Genomic DNA, 18,005 nt, shown 5'->3' with positions numbered 1-18,005 from the left:
CAACATCTGAAACATTCGCAGTGGCCTTGCAGACTATGAGCTTCCTCTTGGTGCATGTGAGACTTGAAACACATCAAAAGGAGAAGACTTTTGGAGCCATGTCCAGTAATTCTAATTAGACTACGCCTGAGGTACTGTGGTGTCCTCAGTGCTTTCCATACTGTAGTACCATGAAATAAACTTCTGTGCTGTATGGCAGATTTTGACTAAATTCCTTATTTTTGTGTCTAGCTTGCATTATGCTGTTCATTTCAGTGTGCTCACAGTTTTTTCTCTATTCCTCTTTATTACATTTTCCCTTTGGAGTCAAATTGTTGTCACAGCTCCTGTGTAGCTGTCAAGGAAGTAGTTACTGTTTTGAATGGCCTCCTAAGTACAGGTGTAGTGTAATGGTGGGTTCTGGCTGTGCTGTGGAAAGCAAAGCTTCTAACAACAGGCCTGAGGGGGAAAGAGAAAGTTACGACATACACACACACACGAGGGGTGAGCAGATAGACTTACTCGGTAGCTTCTTTTTAACATTTATCAGACAAATACTTCCTTTTCATTTGGTGATAAGACAATTTTAAGCTTTTTCCGAGTAATGACCGTTTTATCAGAGAATATAAACTTTTCCGTCTGTTTTTTAAAGCCTTTTTTTTCAAAATTTTCTGTAAACACAAATTACAGAACTACGATTTTTTTAAAAAAAAAAAGCTGCTGCATGATAATTGACTCGTTTCCACCGATATCATATGAGAGTCCGCTCCCTGGCCTTTAGGCGACGCTGTTTTACGCACTGCAATCCAAACCAAAGTGGAAGTTTTTCTGATTTCCACGTTTAGTAATCTGACACCCAGACTCTGAGCAGAAGGATGGACCCTTAACTCGGCTGGGAGGACGGAAGGAAGGAGCAGTCATCCAGCGAGCAGGAGCGAGCAGAAGCGAAACGCTGTACGCAAAAAACAGCCCCGTGGCTCCAGCAGCGGAGAAGATCTGGGTGCCAGCGCGTCTCCAGTTAACTGTCCGTCTCACTCAAATGATCTCAAAGCGACAAGTTTCACTTTCCGCATGCGAATGGGTGACTTTCCGCAGCGCTTTGTGAGGAGAAGAGGATGAAGAATTTCAACAGCAGTGCCCTTCACAGCCATAGCCAGTCTACCAACCACATTAGAGAGCGAAACAGCAGAAAGTACAGCTTACTCTCTGTTTTACCGTTGCGATTTTCTCTCCGAGGTTATGGGTTCTGCATGGCTACGCTGTTTCTCTTCTGTTTCGGCTCCCTATTTTACCAGCTGAACGGAGGACCTCCTAAAATCCTGCTAGACATCAGACAGTATCTCGGTAAGAACTTTTCCTTAAAAAAAAAACTCCTTCCTGAAGGTCGTTATCAAAATAATAGTAAGAAGTTGCTCTCCGCGTCTGGACATTTTTTTTATCGGTAGGAGTTATTAAGAAACGTTTATCAAAAATGGAAAGGGTCTCTTTCATGAAACCCACCGGAGGCCACATCGTCTCCTCAACCTCATTCAGCCCAGATGGACGAAACCGATTTTCTCTCGTGCTTATTTCTAAGTGTTAATTTATCCATGTGGAGTTTGTGTTTTAAACCCAAAAAGACCCCCACATTTTAATATCAATGCAGACACTAACTATTGCATATACACAGCTGTGTATCATCCCGAGTCAATATCATCCCGTCAGTCTACAAAGATGTGTGAAAAAATGTGAAGTTTTTTCACTCATTTTGTTTAACCACCTAAACCTGGGGTATTTATCGTCACTTTTACGCCGCTGTGAGTTCTAAGAGCATGATTGAGAGGTGTTATGGCAACTAGAACTTAGCAACTGTTAGGATTCATGCTGAAGACTGACGCCTCTTCTTGTACAGCCAGCTGGTGCGCTCCAGCCGCGCAGCTCTCATTACGCACGGCTTGCACCGGTTGAACGAGGGGTGAAAGGCTGAATTTATGCGGTTATTTAAAGCCTAGAGTGCATCTGTGGTTGTTTTAATAAAAAGCACGCTACAGTGTTGCCAGTTTTTTAATGTCAGGCAGGTTTCCAATTTAAAATATTCTGGCCTGAAGGGATTATTTTTAAATATTTATATAGATATATTTTAACATTACTTGGCAGCTATATTTCTGTCATTACAGTGCACTGGATCTTAACTACGGTAAAGTGGATAAAGTCTACTGTGTGTGTGAAAAAGAGCCCATTTGTGGCCACATCTGCCACAGACACATGTCTGAGTGTCAGCCTCTAGGATAAGATCTGTCAGGAGTCAAAAGGCAGTGTCTGCTTGTACAAGTCTGATCTTGTGACTTCAACCTCTTTGATACCCTAAACAGAATCAGATGCAAAGGTGATTTTCCAGCGAGAACACGGCCTGTGTCTTGAAAAAATTAGGTTGCATTTCTACCTATTTCTCACAGGGGGCTAACCTTTTATCACGTGATAAACATCTGGAACAGAATGAGAGTCACTTTCCAGGTCAGCTACTAATCCCCTGGGTCAGATTGGTTTCCTGTAGACACACACAAGCACACAGTCTAACCGACTGGCATACAAATACATAGGCAGACTAAAGCTGCACAATATTGTCAAAAATAACTTGGATTTCATTCAAAGCATAAGCACAGATTCCTAAAATAGAACGTTTTACCTTTATTTTTTGAAGAGTGCTAAAATATTAAAAGTTCACACTGCAGAACATTCAACTTTGGAGCCTAATAATGCAATCTAGAAATCACGGCAGTCAACACCAGTTTATTTTATTTTAAAGTACTTGCACAAAGCTAATGCATGCATGGTGAGATAGCCTCCTTACTGCAGCACTGCTTCTAAGAAGTGCTCTATTCTGAACAAATACACTGATATGCCTAGGCTGATGATGGGGCAGATGTATGTGCTATTACCACAGACGAGCAAGCAAGCAAATTACATCAAAACACCATTAGGAAAAAAGAAATTTATAATTTGGTCCACAAGGCTGAGTGTTAATGGCTTATAGGGCATAAGCCATTAACACTCAGCCTTGTGGACCAGGATGAGGAATCCCTCTAGAAAATCTAGTCTCTGCTCCCACCTCCACGATTGATCTCCACAGCATCTCTACACAGAGACCCTGTGGACCTGAGCCTTGTTAAACAGTGACTCCACTGTAGTGTATGGAGTTCAGGAGGGTTTTTCTTTATGTAACAGCGCCACAGTGTAGCACCTCAACTGGGATGTGGATGACTAATCGTCTGCATTTATTATGATGCTGAGGCAATGAAGAAAGACTTTGTAGCTGAAAGTTGTGACAGGGTCAAATCGATCATATAAAGTTAAAGCCTTTTTTGATGTTGTTTTGTTTCCTGAGTCTGAGTCAGCAGGTTTGTGACACATTTCAGGTAACTTTGTTGCATGTAAAACAGCTGTAGAAAGAGAAATCCAGTTGGGCTGGTGTGTGAAAGAGCTTGAGATGTGGTCTGCTCATTGTCTCTGTTCTGAAGTGTGTGTGGTCTTGAGGGAGAGACCGTGGAAGGAAGAAATCTAGGATAAAGGAGGGACGGTACAAAATACTCCTGTGATTGGGACTGCTTTGAGCAGGTTCATAGGAAAGTCATTTTCACAAAGAGCTCACACAGTCTTCACTCTTAGTTTGTTGTGTCTGTTATTCAGAACCCAGATGCAAGCTCCAAAAACTGTATAAGGGGAAACTTCACAAATCACCAGAATTATGAGGAAAAGCAGACCTTTAAAATAAATGCCTCCTTCTAGTGAATAAAATAATAGCACTTATAAATCAATTACTTTTAATATAATAGCTCTAAGCCTGGCGTTGGCATTTCTAACTAATGAACCACATTTTCTCTGATGAAGAGATACTTTATGTCTGTTGCTGTGCCTCGTTAAACACACCTAACTTGTGTTACTTTTGGCTGCGCTGTGCCAAGATGAAGGTGAGGAATCCTGTTGAGGTGGGTGAGTGTGGGCGTGCACGTGGAGGTTGGCAGCTTGATTTAGTGCGATTGTGTGATAGGTGTGTGGGTTTCTCTCAGTCAGATGTTGCCGGTAGGGAACAGATCTTGTTTTGTTTGGCTCGGTGGGGAGGTCGGTGGATGAGGATGTCACTCAACATGCCGTATAGTCGCAGTAACTAAACTGCCGTGCAGACCTTTAAACCTGCTGAATTTACAGCCTGCTCACCACTGTGCGTTCACACTCGCTGACCTTGTCTAACGCTTTCTCGTGTCTGTCTTTCCCTCCTTTGCTCATAAACTGTATGCTGACCCAGCTACCTTGCCAGAAAATGCCTCTTCTTGCCAGGGGGTGTATGGACATGTCTGTGTGGCAAAAATCTGTATATAAATGAAAAGTTACAACAAAGTTTCAACGACTGGGAAAGAAGCGTTCTTCATATTTTATGCCATATTTTTAAGTGCTTGGAGCTGAGACAGCAAAACAGAGCGAAGCAAAATGTCCTCTTTAACTGTGCTCTTACTCAATACATGGTGCACTTACTCCTTTAACATATATTTCGATTTAATGGACTTTTAAGCAACATTTAAGTACGCACGTCTTTCTAAGTGTTTGTGTGTTGTTATAGCCCCCAGTCTTCTTGCCATGAATCATAAATGCTGAACTTGATGTGGCTGGGAGTCTTTCACCACTAACTTTGCTCTGCTTCTCAAAAGAACCCTTTAACCTTTTTAAAACACACACACGTAAATTTAACTTTTCAGAAATGGGCCAGTAAAGTGTCCGAGTTGGAGACTCTGGGGCGGTATTAGGGATTAGACAAGTATGCGTAGACACAGAAGAAGCTTTAGGGTCGCTCGGCCTCCCTTCAGTTTGTGTCATGTTTACACCTTTCCTGGCCAGGAAGTGGTTCAAAGCAAACTTTTTAAGTGAATTCAAATAAAGTTTAGTTTGGCTGGTCAGCGCTTAGTAGGTGTAGTGACACAAACTTTATATGTATATAATAAATTCAGGGAGGATGAGTTGGGAATTGCTGCAGAGAGAGAAAGGGAAGATTTTCCTGCTGTTAGAAGAACACATACTGTTCCTCGGCCTCCTACAGACTCATGAATAATACACAACGAGTATAACACTGTGTCTTACATACCTTAACAGGGCTGAAACCGCTAATGTAGAGGTGCTTAAACTGTGGGGTGGACCAGACTAGTGTGGGTGATAACAAAGTTAAACTAAACTGAATTAATTAGATTCTAGTACGGGAAATAAACAAATAGCAGTTTGGTGATATATTGTGCTTACCTTTATTTTCTATTGCTCTACTTATATTATTGTATTCTTATTATTTTCTAAAATAAATGATGGAGTTTGAGGTGTGAATCCATTAATGGAGTAATTGTTGTAAGTAAGTCTGGAAGTTAATGAGATGGCGAAGCCTCCGTCGTCCATCAGTGTGTCTATCCATCCATCCCTCCCTCCACAATTCACAAAATTAGCTATAGAGCGCTGGGCAGATTTTAGCGAAGATTGAACACAATGACCAACTAATGGATCCTTTTTCCAATTTTTATGCTCTTCTCCTCACTGAGTATTGCTCAGATTGCAGTGAAATTAGATTAATTTGTTTTGAATATGTCTAATTGAGAGGCTTCCTGCCTTCTTCATGGATTTTAATTCTAATTGGTTTGTACAGCGAACCAATGACAGCTTACAACTTTCTTTCTGTGCTTCACGTACTATATTAACCTGCCAGATGAGCTACTACATCATTGATATTCTGGTGGTCAAAGATCAGATGCATTAAACTGCTCATCATTCCTTTATTTCACATCAGAATAACCTTTTCGCTTTACCTTTTGCACCGGTGACCTTTAAAGACCTCTAACTTCAAATCTCACCTTCTGCTTGAATTTAAATATTTTATAGTTCACAGTTAATAGTATATATTTTATGCACATGCATGCACATTTATGTTTACACTCATACTGAAAAAGCTGACAAGTTAGTCACATTAAAAAGCTTTTTTTGAACGAGGCAGTCATGTAAGTGTGAATTCTGGAGCAAACTCGCCACTGTAGTCACACAAATACACCCACTTCCTATTAAAGGATATTAAAAACAAGCTCTTTTTAAAATTTAAATCATATTTTGCACTTTTAAATGACAGATTTATTGGCACTGACTCTTTGCCCAAAGTGACAGTCTCCAGGCTTCATGGCAATATACCAAATGTCACATAGAGTGAAAATCAGGCCAGTGCTGGTCAAGCTGTCAGTCAGCATTTTCAGCTGCCTAACAGGGTTGCCAGATGTGCACTTTGAGCCTAAGTGAAATCGGTGATGTGGAAAGGTGCTTGAGCTCCCGGTTTAATTCTTTACTTAACACCTTTTCATTTTTGTTATTGACTTGTGCAGCAGATAAGCAGAGGTTACCAACCCAAGCACAGACATACATTTATTTTTAATGCTAAAGACTCAAAATAATCCAATATTTAGAATAATATTTTGCATTCATCCAGCACCTCCACCTGACAAGCCTCATTAGGAAGTGAAGGCAGGACAGCTTGGTCTACTTACTCTGTATTCCTTCTAACTGCAGGACTCAAGTGTTGAGAAAAACTACACATTACTTCCACTAGACCCCAAAATAACCCCTAACTGGCAGCACATCCAACTTAAATGCCAAAACAATCAGATGGCCCATAATTTTCTTAGGGTTGGTAAAACAAGCAGCCTTGCCTGCTGAGTAGAGTATTTACCTGCTTTGTAACACGCCAGATTCTAACTGAGTTTAAGGGTCAATAAAGGATAATCAGCTTTTTTTACTGAATGGAAACCAAAGGGGAAAAGCTTCAGTGCTTCAAATTAGAGGGGTTCGCAATGAAGACATGCAGTCATCAAGTTATTATTTTATGATTGTTACAAGTACTCAGTTAGGCATGCATTGATGATAATCTATTATCTTTTTTTGTGTGTTTTGAATTTTCAGGATAGGAAATCATTTGAAAAAAATATTTGTGTTGACCCTGTCATTACATAATGGAAGCAATTAGCATTACCAATTAGCATCTCCACGCTTGAGAGACTGCTCTCCCTCTCCAGAGAGACAGGCAAACACTAAAACAACACAGGGTAATTATCTTTCATTAGTGCATTTGTTTTTGCCACATGAAAAGAGAGCAGATGGAAAGAACATTACAAATGTACCAGTGCTGTTAAACTGCAACTGCTGTTCAAGGCTTGCTGAGCAATGATGGTTATAACCGAAGACAAATCCCAGATAAATTTGTGGGCAATGGTTTGTGATTGGGTTTTTGCGCGGCGCTACTGAACGTACAGTGCTTCTTCTTTTTGCATGTCACTGAAGAAAAACATGAAACTTGTTCTACAAACTTGGGATGTGTCCAGTTAAACTGTTCTGTAATGCTGTTTTCAGTGATGTTTCAGTAAATTGAGCGGGTATTTTGCAGTTGCTTTCCTGCTTTTTCTGCATATATCATGCAGCAATTAGTGCATGCTACTAACTTTAGTCTTCAATTGTATGAACCCTTTCCCCATGGTTTGTAAAACTAGACGATATTTTCTGATTATTGAGCCGTAAATGTGCTGGCACTCACGCTTGTCACTAGAGTGGCATTTTTAGGCCTGTCAGTGGCGTTTGTCATGCATATCCAAAGTTTTGGTAACCCGATGTGCACAGCATGCTTGACTCATATGCTAAATGAAAGAGCTGGAGGACCTACTGGCTTTAACTAGCCTTCACTGAAGTCTCCCTCGTGCAAACGACAAAAGGGCCACCATCATTTGTGCCAGCTCAAAGGAAAATTCCCTTCTTCTTGATCTGCTGCATCTCATTTATGTTTCATCGGAGTAGCATACTTTCTGTATGTTGCCTCTTCTTCTTCTGCTTTGCTTAGCAGCAAGTATAAAAGGGCTGTCAAGGGCCACTTCCCCAACACCACTGTCAAGGGCCACGTGCTTCAAGCATATCTGCGGCTTCCCGGGAGGAAACTCAAACCAAACCCCTTTGGGGTTGCATCAGGAAGGGCATCTAGTGCAAAAATCTGCCAAATCAAAACATGTGGAGCTACCCACTTGTGAATTAAGGAGCAGCCGAAAGTAGTTTTTAGTTCTAACTTCTTAGTTATTGATGTGTTGTGGTGTTAGTAGATGGATTCGCTGTCATATAAAGAGTCTAGCTAGCTGTCTCCCCCTATTCACAGAGCGTCTGGGAAGCTAAGCAAAGTGGTTGCTTCAAGTTTATTAAGTTTATGATGTGAAAATACCCCATAAGCATTTATAAAACGGACTCTGTTTGTTTCACTTGTTTGTATGCTGTGTAGTCAAGAATACATCATCTCAAAGAAGCTTTATTGTCTTGTTTTAAAGGGTTGCCAAGTCACTGATGATGGCTGGCTGTGTTGACTTTTATGGTAGTGCTTGTGGTGATGTGTGAATGGGTGGGTGGCTCAAGGCCCGGAGCCACTGGGTGGTACCCAGGCTCGTGCTTTTGAAAAAAGGTGACTACATACAGCATATCCCATAATTTAAAACATCATTGACCGAATAAATAGAGGTCCTGTGAGAGAATTAAGTGTCTGCTTACAGCGTGTAAACTGAGCTCCCGGCTTTAATCAACTCCTCCCTGTTCATTCAGAAGGAAAAGACCTTTAATCTGAATCCAAGTCCTTTCATGTCAAAAATAGAAATACAATAATTGCACCCTGCTACATGAGAATTTTTTAAGCTTCACCCTTCCTCGTATCTCTGTGTCCTGGTGTTGTTAGCCATTTGGGAAGTCTCTTTGTTTACTTTGGCGAGTGGTAAATAACCCCACATTCCCCAGTTTATTGCCACAGATCATCTGAAATGTTGAGGACTTGTTTCTGCCAGCTGGCCACATACGTTTCCGATCAAACAGCAGGTCCGCGAGGTCACTAAAGTCAAGCAATTATCTTCCAGTTTTATCAAGCAACTGGACTGAGAGTGTGAAACACATTACCAGAAGCCACAGGACTTGTTAAAGAGAAACATATTTGCCCGGTGGTCAGTGAGATCAAGGAAGCCTGGTTAACTTTTCTCGGAGTGAACTTACCACGTCTTGGTCTGCCCACCCTCATTTCATGGAAGTGAAATAGTAAGAAGTAGTTTAAAATAGCTGACTTAAATATATAGCAGGGGAGATATAGTGGGAGGGCCCAGCCCATGTTCTTGAAACCACTACATGCACTTTTGGGGAAATGCATTGCAAGTTTTATGGAGCCTGTTTCCCTTTTTAGGTTCAGCGGAGTTAAACTGGATTTTCTGTTTTCTAGATTCAGTTTATTTGCAAAAGTCATCTTTGAGTATATTTGAGACTTCAAAGCTGCACTTATTAATACGTCTATAGTAACGATGTACTACAGGCAGCTGAAGGATTTAGTGAGAATTTACTTCTTTCGTAAAGCACAATTTAGCCTTTTCTATAACCTCTAGCTTTTAAGATTGTAGGAAGTCTTTCATCTACTTCAAAACCCTGACACAAAGATAAAGCTGATATTATTACAGTTACTGGTTACATACAGTACTTAACAAATTTACGTAAGGTTTTTTGTCACAACCACCCTAAATTAACAATAGTGGTAGCTACCTGCCGTTTATTACTGCCCTGTGGACTCTGCTGCTGTAACAATGGGAATTTCCCAACTCTGGGATTATTAAACAATATGTTATTGTATCTTACCAAAATCATTTTTAATTGTGTTTTCACTGTATTGCCACAGGTGGTCTAATACATTACAAATTAAAGTGCCTTGAGGCGACCGATGTTGTCCAGTCCAGTGTACAAGTTCAAATTTGGATATAAAAACATGAATTCTGTCATTTTTATTTTTTATCAAACTTTTTTAAAGTAGTATTCCTAAAATATTTGCGTGTTCTTATTTTTACAGATGGTCTAATACATTTGTTAGGCACTGTATATAAACAGGTGAGGGTGTCCTACACATATGCACAAAAACCCACACGTCACGTAGACGATGCCGTTATTTCACTGCTGTGCAAGTGGTGCAAATATTGACTTTATCGATTTCATTCCACTTCACGGCCCAGCAGCTTCTCCCTTTATTTAATATGAGCTTTTCTCCCTCTATATTCTTGATATTTGAAAAAAAAAAAAAAAAATTTGTGATGAGTATTAAAAAAAATAAATTTAGAGAGAGACTCCATACCTTAATGCACAAGCAAGACTTCTAGTAACAACCTCCACTCCCCACCTGAACAAAGCTTTAGGTAGCTGGTTTATATTTCAATTTGTCACTTTGTATCAGAGACACGAGACTGAAATAGACAGACAACCACAAGCACAAACTTTGACACATTTTGGTCATAGAAGTCGTTATTGTTACACAGCGCAGTTTGTTACCACTGAAACAGCTCGAAGTGAAACCTGTGTGTTCTGCTTTCAGTGGGCCATTATAGAATCGCACATTTTAATGCTCACATTATTACATTTACTTTCGTTTTTGCAAATTGTTGGACACTCTCAGCTGTTTTTCTTTTTTTAAACCTCGTAACAGGTGAAATAAATGCGATAATGTGTCCAGTTATCATCCTAAGAAAATACAATTATTTTAGAGCGTTTGAAGGATCATAGCCCGAAAAGCATTATCAATATGGAATGTGGTTGTCCCCAGCGAAAAGCAAACGCCACCTGTGCCAAATCTCACACCTCTGTCTCAGAATGTGTTCTCCTCTGAAACCCACCTCTGTCCCAGTCTCCCTCATTACATTTTTGTTTCTTTCAACACCCTCCCTGCCGCTTACATGAAGTCAAGTGTACAAAAAAATTACAGCTAACTTCTCATCAAACGATTCCAAAAAAGTTGGACGTTATAGGAGTCGACGCTTTTGTCGCCGTTGTCACGTTTACCCACAAAACAACAGCTTTTTCAAGTACTAAAGCAGAGATGTACTGTAGCAGTGTAGCTGTAACCCTGTACAAATGTTCTGCTCCGCTGGGGAAACCGCATTTTCCAGATGTTTTAAAAAGACATCTTGAGTGAAAGCAACACAAAGTTAACAAAGTCTTTATCCAAGAACGCGTAGCGTCCAAGAAGTTGTTCTTTTTCCCGTCCAGTTTTACAGTCCAGACTGAGGTTGAGTCCCTATTCTTCCCACAGAATTGCTTCTACAAAGCAATCAGCAGGTGTGGTTAGAGGTGTTAATTACAGGGTTGGAGAGGGATGATTTGTATCTGACTAGTGTTTGTGTGTCTGTGTGCAAAAGAGAAAGTGATGGGCTAAATTGTAATAGTTTATACAGTGTCTACTTTTTAAAACCAGTCAGAGAGGTTTCGGATGTATCCAGTATGAAGTTAAATGGGTTGCTGTTCATAATTTAGTGTTACTTCTTACACTTACTGTGTTGGTACATCCCTTAAAAAGCCATCACTTGTCTGGCCTGGTTCATTGGCACAGATCCTGGTTGTGTAGCATTTCCACTGACCTGCCCAGAACAACTTGCCTGTCTTTTGGCCCACCACCACTCTGCTGCTGCACCCGTCTGGTTTAGACTGTACTGAATTTGTGCCAGCTGGACCTGCTGTTCCTTTGAATCCATCCATCAATCTGTAAAAACTCTAATTTTTTTCACCCAAATTTTCACCAGAGGTATTGCAACACTCTCAAATCCTGCTTTGCTTTTTCCATTTTCTTACATTTCTGGCCTCCATCTTAATGTTATGTATCACTCCAAGTCCCCCCTCACCCCTCTTCTGGTGGAAGTGTTTGCATAAACCTTCCATCTAAATTCTTTCCTGGACAGCAAACAGATGCAACTTCTGTGTTGTAGTGCACACTGCAGTAGACATGTGCGACACAAACAAATGTGCCACTGGGTATACCGGCCGTGCGATCTTGCCAGCTGGAACGTTTGCCCCTAATCACTACATGCAATTCCATTACATCCTCAACCACGCAATTTCAAAACCAGCCTCTCTTGTATCCTCTATTCAGTCGCTTGCCTATTCATCTGCGTGTGTTACTGTGTTTATTCATGTTTTTTTTAAAAGATCTGTCTGTGTGTGTCTACAGAAAGTCAAGAAGTGTCATCACGTCCACAATTTTGCAAATGCACTTGCGTATATTTATGTCTGGGTTCGGAGCACAAAAGATATGTTTGAGCCTCTTTGCTCGACAGCGAAGACGACCCTCAAAAATTTTCTGTCTCTCACTTGTGCGTTTCATAACAGGTTGTTTCACATTTACCATGGAGCTTAGTGTCATCTTTTCTATAATTAGCCATTCAATTCTAATGAGGTGTTTTTGAAGGGCTGAAGAAAACCACTCACCACCAGCTAGCGTAGCTCAGCCCACATTGCCAAATTAAAGAGAAGCTTGATCTTTAAGGCCAGGCTTAGCCTGAGCCAGCACTCACAGATGGTAGGCTAGTGCACTTTAGTGAGTGGTAAACATAGAAAACATTGTGGAAAAAAAGTGGAAGTGCAGGACCAAGTACGTTTGCTTTATCCTTGGCATTACATCGGAGTTACACAGCATTGTGTCTGAGTTATTTTACATATGAGCAAAAACGCGCGTTACTGAAAACATGCAGGTTAACTTTTGCCCTTTTTTGTCCTCTCATGTCTTGTAACGTAGAGAGGAGTACTGGAAGTCTAGGGCTGCGGCAAAATGAGAGGTGCCAAAGGCTTTTACTCAGGTGTGTGTGTGAGGGTGGACACTGATGAAGAAGAAGATGACTTGTATGAATTGGCTAGACAGAGATCGAGCTGGAAAAGATGGGCAGCAGGTTAGGATGATTAAAGATATGGATGGAAATGTACTAACAAGTGAAGAGAGTGAGCTGAGAAGATGGAAGGAGTGCTTTGATGAGTGGGGAAAATGAAAGAGAGGAGGATGGAGAGAGGAAAGTAAATGAATGAGGAAGTGCAGAGGATTAGCAAAGAGGAAGTGAGGGCAGCTCTGAGATGGTTTGGACATGTGCAGAGGAGGGATAGTGGATATACTGAGCGAAGGATGTTAAATATGCAGGAGGTAAACCACAGAAAGTTTGTTTGACAGTACAAAGGATAGGATGACATGGTGGCAGATGATCACATGATCTGCTGTGCTTTTAGACAGCCATCATTAGCTTACCTACTAGTTTGAGTAGTTTCCGTTTTAGTATTATGACTAATTTGGAGCCATAATTAGCCGTTTGAGGAAATGCCATTTTTGACACTTAACTTTGACTTCATTTTTTTTCAATCATGATAGTTCCTGTTTAACTCTTTTTTTGCCACCAACTGGTGAAAGTATTATTCAGAGCTTGTACAGGACATTATTAGTATACAGTATTCAGTAGTATCCAGTATAAAAGATTTTTGCCTTTACAGTTACGTGCAACAGTTTTATTCTATTTTGTTCGTCGTTGGGCGATCGTGGCTCAAGAGTTGGGAGTTCGCCTTGTAATCGGAAGGTTGCCGGTTCGAGCCCCGGCTCGGACAGTCTCGGTCGTTGTGTCCTTGGGCAAGACACTTCACCTACCGCCTACTGGTGTTGGCCAGAAGGGCCGATGGCGCGATATGGCAGCCTCGCTTCTGTCAGTCTGCCCCAGGGCAGCTGTGGCTACAGCTATAGCTTGCCTCCACCAGTGTGTGAATGGGTGGATGACTGGATGTGTAAAAGCGCTTTGGGGTCCCTAGGCGGGACTAGTAAAAGCGCTATACAAATACAGGCCATTTACCATTTGTTCCAGGTTTTTAATCAGTTGAAGTGTTATATGTAGAAATGCTGCAGCTGTCAGATAAATGTAGTGTTGTAGAAAGGGGGATCGTTCTTTTCAGAAGAAACCTAAAAATGCTCCATTACAGTATAAGGACCTCAAAATAAAATGAGGTAATAAATGTACACAGTTAATACCACACCAGTGATTCGGCTGCGGACAATCTGTACCAAATGTGCATTAATGGAGAGGTACCCATTGCTTAATCACACGCTATGGTGTACAAGCTGGTGCCGTGCTGGTCTATTTATAAGAGTAGAGGATCCCTCTGGGTTGGTGTAAATAAAGGGGTTGAAGGACCAGCTCAAACTGGACTCATGTGGGTTATTCTCTTCAAAAAACAACTCAAGCTTCCCCGGCTGTGTTGCTCTGCAGAGATAGAAGCCACGCCCCTCGAGTCGAGCTTTAAAAGGGTTTGTGCGATCCGGTCGATGTTTATGCTGTGGAATATTAAGTGCTTTTCAGGGTACCGGATGGAAATGTATGGCGTCCCGCTTGGCACTATATCCTCATTTGCCAGATGTCCTTTACTTTACTGCTTCCTTTATCTCTTCTCTCCCTCTGTTTTCTCCTTCTGAAATCCCTCTGACAGTGCCACCTCCCAGACTAGAATCTTAATGAGTCAGACAGATTCCTGCCTTTATATTTATAGGGCGAGCTACAAGCATTTGCCCGCACAAAATCTCACAACTGACACAGCAATTACAGGTCTGTGCAGACTGTCTGCGTTTTTGAACCGTGACCAGGAGGATGTGACCAAAAATGACCACGACCTGCTCGGAGTTGCAGTTAGACACATGGAGGAGCACCGCTGTTGTGCGGCTTGGTCCTGATGTTTCCTAAATAGAGTACATGTATTGAGGTGAGAATATAACTAGGATCCAGACAACGCTGACTAAGCCAATAGTTCAGAAATTGGGTAAGGATGCAATGTTCGGTAGTTTTACGGCCCATATCAACTCATTACTCAGTACCGGGTTCAGTTTTCAACATGTTTTTAAGCCGCACGCCAGTCACAGACCATGAATGAATGCCAGCCATTCACAACCAAACAGCCTAGCCACAATTAAGAGCTAATTGTCCTAGCTGCCCTCAAATGACAACAAGCTGACCGTCAGATGGTGTTTATGAATGAAGGCTAGTTATTTCTTGCTGCAGTTCTCTGACTTAATATTTGGCCTGAATTTGAAGGCATGCCCGTGTTTCCAACAGGCCAGTCGAGGGTAAGAGAGTTTCTCTCACCTTAAGGCCTTGCTGCTCCACCACCCCGCATAAATCAACAGCGTCGGCGGGTCGATGCCGTGTTTGTTTGCCTCTGCCTTGCATGCCTGTGTACAGTAGTGATATGTGTGTGTGTGTGAGAGTGAGCGAGATCTGTCAGACTAAGCAGTGTCCCTGCTGGGAAGGTGGATACAGTACAAGGTTTTAGTGTGCCGCCTCTAACCTAGATGTGATAAAGGCCAAAATGTGACCACGCCTTAACACGGCACAGCACATTTAGCACTTGTAAGCCTTTCTAATGCCCTTTCCCTCTGCCCCTGATGACAACCAGAGAAGGAGTACTCTTGGCAATCCATTGTTAATACAAGGGAACCCACTTTATGATGAAAATTATGTTCTAATGACCCATAATAGCCATATATTTCTTCACTGCTTCTCCTTAAAGCTTGTGGTTTGGGTTTCATTGACAGAGAAGTGCTGAAGTAAGAAGGCATGGTAAAAAAGGGAAATGACTAAAATATACTCGGACGCTAACAATACCACGTGTATTATCAAAGATTCTTTATCATAACCAGTTAAATTTAATATAACGTGGTAACTGTTAGCTATTGTTGATATGATATGATGATATTTGTGTTTCTACACTAATTACTAAAAGAAGGTTAATTATAAATGAATGTAAAACTTAAAGCCCTGTCAACTCACAGAAAGTTCCTGGGCTTAAGACATCCTGGTTTTCTGGAGCCTTTCTGGAGTTCTCCGTGTGCCTGCCAAGGTTTTCTCACCATTCAAGGGGAATGTATATTAAGTTTTTTTTGTTATTCAAAATTGGCCATAAGTGTGGACGTGAGCATAAACGGTTGTTTGTCTCTTTGTGTTAGTCCTGCGACAAATTGGCGACTTGTCTGGGATCTACCCCGCCTTGTCTAACTCTAAATTGGATAAGCGGAAGTATGTGGATGAATGGATTAGCGATTGACCATGTGACTGTGCATATGAACATAAACAGCTGTCTTGCTTTGTGAGCCTTTTCATAGACTGCTGACTGGTATTGTCACTACTGCGCAATCTGAGCAGGGGTCTATGCTCCAAGATCTCCATGCACTTCTTATTTTATCTCTAATTGGACAGACATTAATAGAATCATAGTCAGAGTCTCTATAATGGTAAAAGTGAGTTTGGACACTGGGCCAGAAACCAAGTTTTACAAAAAAAATCCACCTATGATGAAGACACCATTTAATTGAGAGTTGGAGTAGCTCTGCTGGAACTGAACTATCTAAAAAAATCTTTTCTATACCAACCGAAGCATCCGTTTTGTTATTATGCTAAAAATGTTGGTGCTCATTGGGAAAACTGTACTTGGAATTCAAAGAATTTGATCAGTACTATTACAGCCCATTCTTTAATATGACTGTCAGCTGAGTGAACTACAGTTTATAAAGTGAGCCTTATACGACAGTTTTACCTCAAATACCAGCCTTGTTTAGTGGATAATTACACTTACGTCAAATATTTAAATGACCACAAAGTACATAAATGCGTCAGCTGGTAAACGCTACAAACTGGTTAATGTTTGGGATTTGCCGTTAAATCTGATTCCTAGACTTTGAAATTCCCCCTTTGAAACTGCAGTGAGGAGCCTGTTCGGAGGCCTTCATCTACAAACACTGCTTTGCTGTTCTTGGAAGTGCGAGCTACCATCTGTTGTTTATTGTTCAGTTGTTGCTCTTTACTCTCTTTCTGGCCACTGTGGTCCATTCAGGCGTCAAATGCCTGTCACTGCATTTTAACCAAACTGTTCAAACATTGTCACTCCATTTCACTTTAGTTGATTACAGTTTTTTAATCTCCATATTAAAAAGTTGTTCAACTCGACTGATTTGCCGTGAACATGTTTTTGATTACGCAAGCGCGATATCTGATTTCTCAAGTGTTCTTAAACAAGTGTGTTAAAGTTCTCTTCTTCACTGGCTCAGATCAGCGTCACCAACATGTGGTCCACACATGGCAAGTGCGCTTTATTTGGCACCTGATGAGAATACGGAAAAAATAGCGCGTATTGAGAAGCGAGCGTCCCTGCCTGTGTGCGTAGAGCGTCGGGAGGCAATGGAATGATGTCATGTGGTACAAGGTGGTCTGCTGCAGACGCACATCCTGTGGCTTCTGTTACCAAAACTGCAAAATGTCCTTGACTTGCATTTTAAAATACGCAAGCATTTTTCCTTTTTTTCATACGCTGTGAAACACTCACACAGACGCATGCACTTTCTTTTTTTGTGCCCCCTAACTTCCACATTCACTTACATGCATATATATCCCGAGACAAGAGAGCCCAAAACAAGGGAGTGGCCATGTCCTGATCCAGCAGTGGTTTAACCTGGCACTGACCAGTTCTCTAGACCGATGGAAGCTGACAGCAGTTTCCTTCAAATGAGTATTTATGTAACAGATGATGCATGCTTAGAGGTCAGGGCCCTGCCACCATCTACTGTGTGATTAGTGAGTGGTTTGGGGTTTCGGTGACACATGCGAATACACACACGTGCATAAAGGCACTCATCGCATACATGTGAAGCTGACAAGGCAGCGACCTTCATGTGCATGCACATGCCCATTTTCTGATTGGACCAAGTCTCAGTACAGAAGAACACATACTCTACATATGTGAAGCACATGCCCACTGGCAGCTGCTGTACTCTACAGCTGCACATCACTGCTGTTTATGGAAAACAGTTAAATCCAGAGAGGGAGACTCATGGTTTGGATGAGTTTAATTCTTCCGAAGTTGCAATTAAGCTAGAAAAACATTTCCAAAATATGATTATAATGATGATAAATTAGCTTAATCAAAGCGAAGCAGTTACCTCATTATGATATCCGACTAGCTTTTGTGTGTGTGTGTGTGTGTGTGTGTGTGTGTGTGTGTGTGTGTGTGTGTGTGTGTGTGTGTGTGTGTAAAAAATCAATGGATTTTGGCTCCTTTGTGTTGTCTGTGTAGGTTCTCCATTATCCAGGTCAAGTATACTTAAAGTCCAGTCACCTTCTTTCTAAGCTCCGTAAGGTCCTTTCTATTCCTTT

General features: G+C 41.3%; 1 protein-coding gene across 2 annotated transcripts in view; it reads left to right on the top strand.

Moving 5' to 3' along the window:
* Positions 1–756: 756 nt before the first annotated feature.
* The window catches only part of usta (uronyl 2-sulfotransferase a), a 59,254-nt gene continuing 42,005 nt past the window's right edge, over positions 757–18,005 (top strand). The window contains exon 1 of one of the 2 annotated variants that reach the window (XM_040017306.1): positions 757–1,323. In XM_040017306.1, the coding sequence (XP_039873240.1) occupies positions 1,095–1,323 (229 nt within the window). In that variant the 5' untranslated portion in view covers positions 757–1,094. The remainder of the gene's footprint in view (positions 1,324–18,005) is intronic. The other variant, XM_040017307.1, reaches the window with a different exon arrangement.

This window comes from Simochromis diagramma, unplaced genomic scaffold (assembly GCF_900408965.1).
Source record: "Simochromis diagramma unplaced genomic scaffold, fSimDia1.1 OVJJ01000802.1, whole genome shotgun sequence".
Classification (NCBI taxonomy): domain Eukaryota; kingdom Metazoa; phylum Chordata; class Actinopteri; order Cichliformes; family Cichlidae; genus Simochromis; species Simochromis diagramma.
Note: the sequence above shows the minus strand (reverse complement) of the source record. Positions and strands in the feature narration are given on the sequence as shown.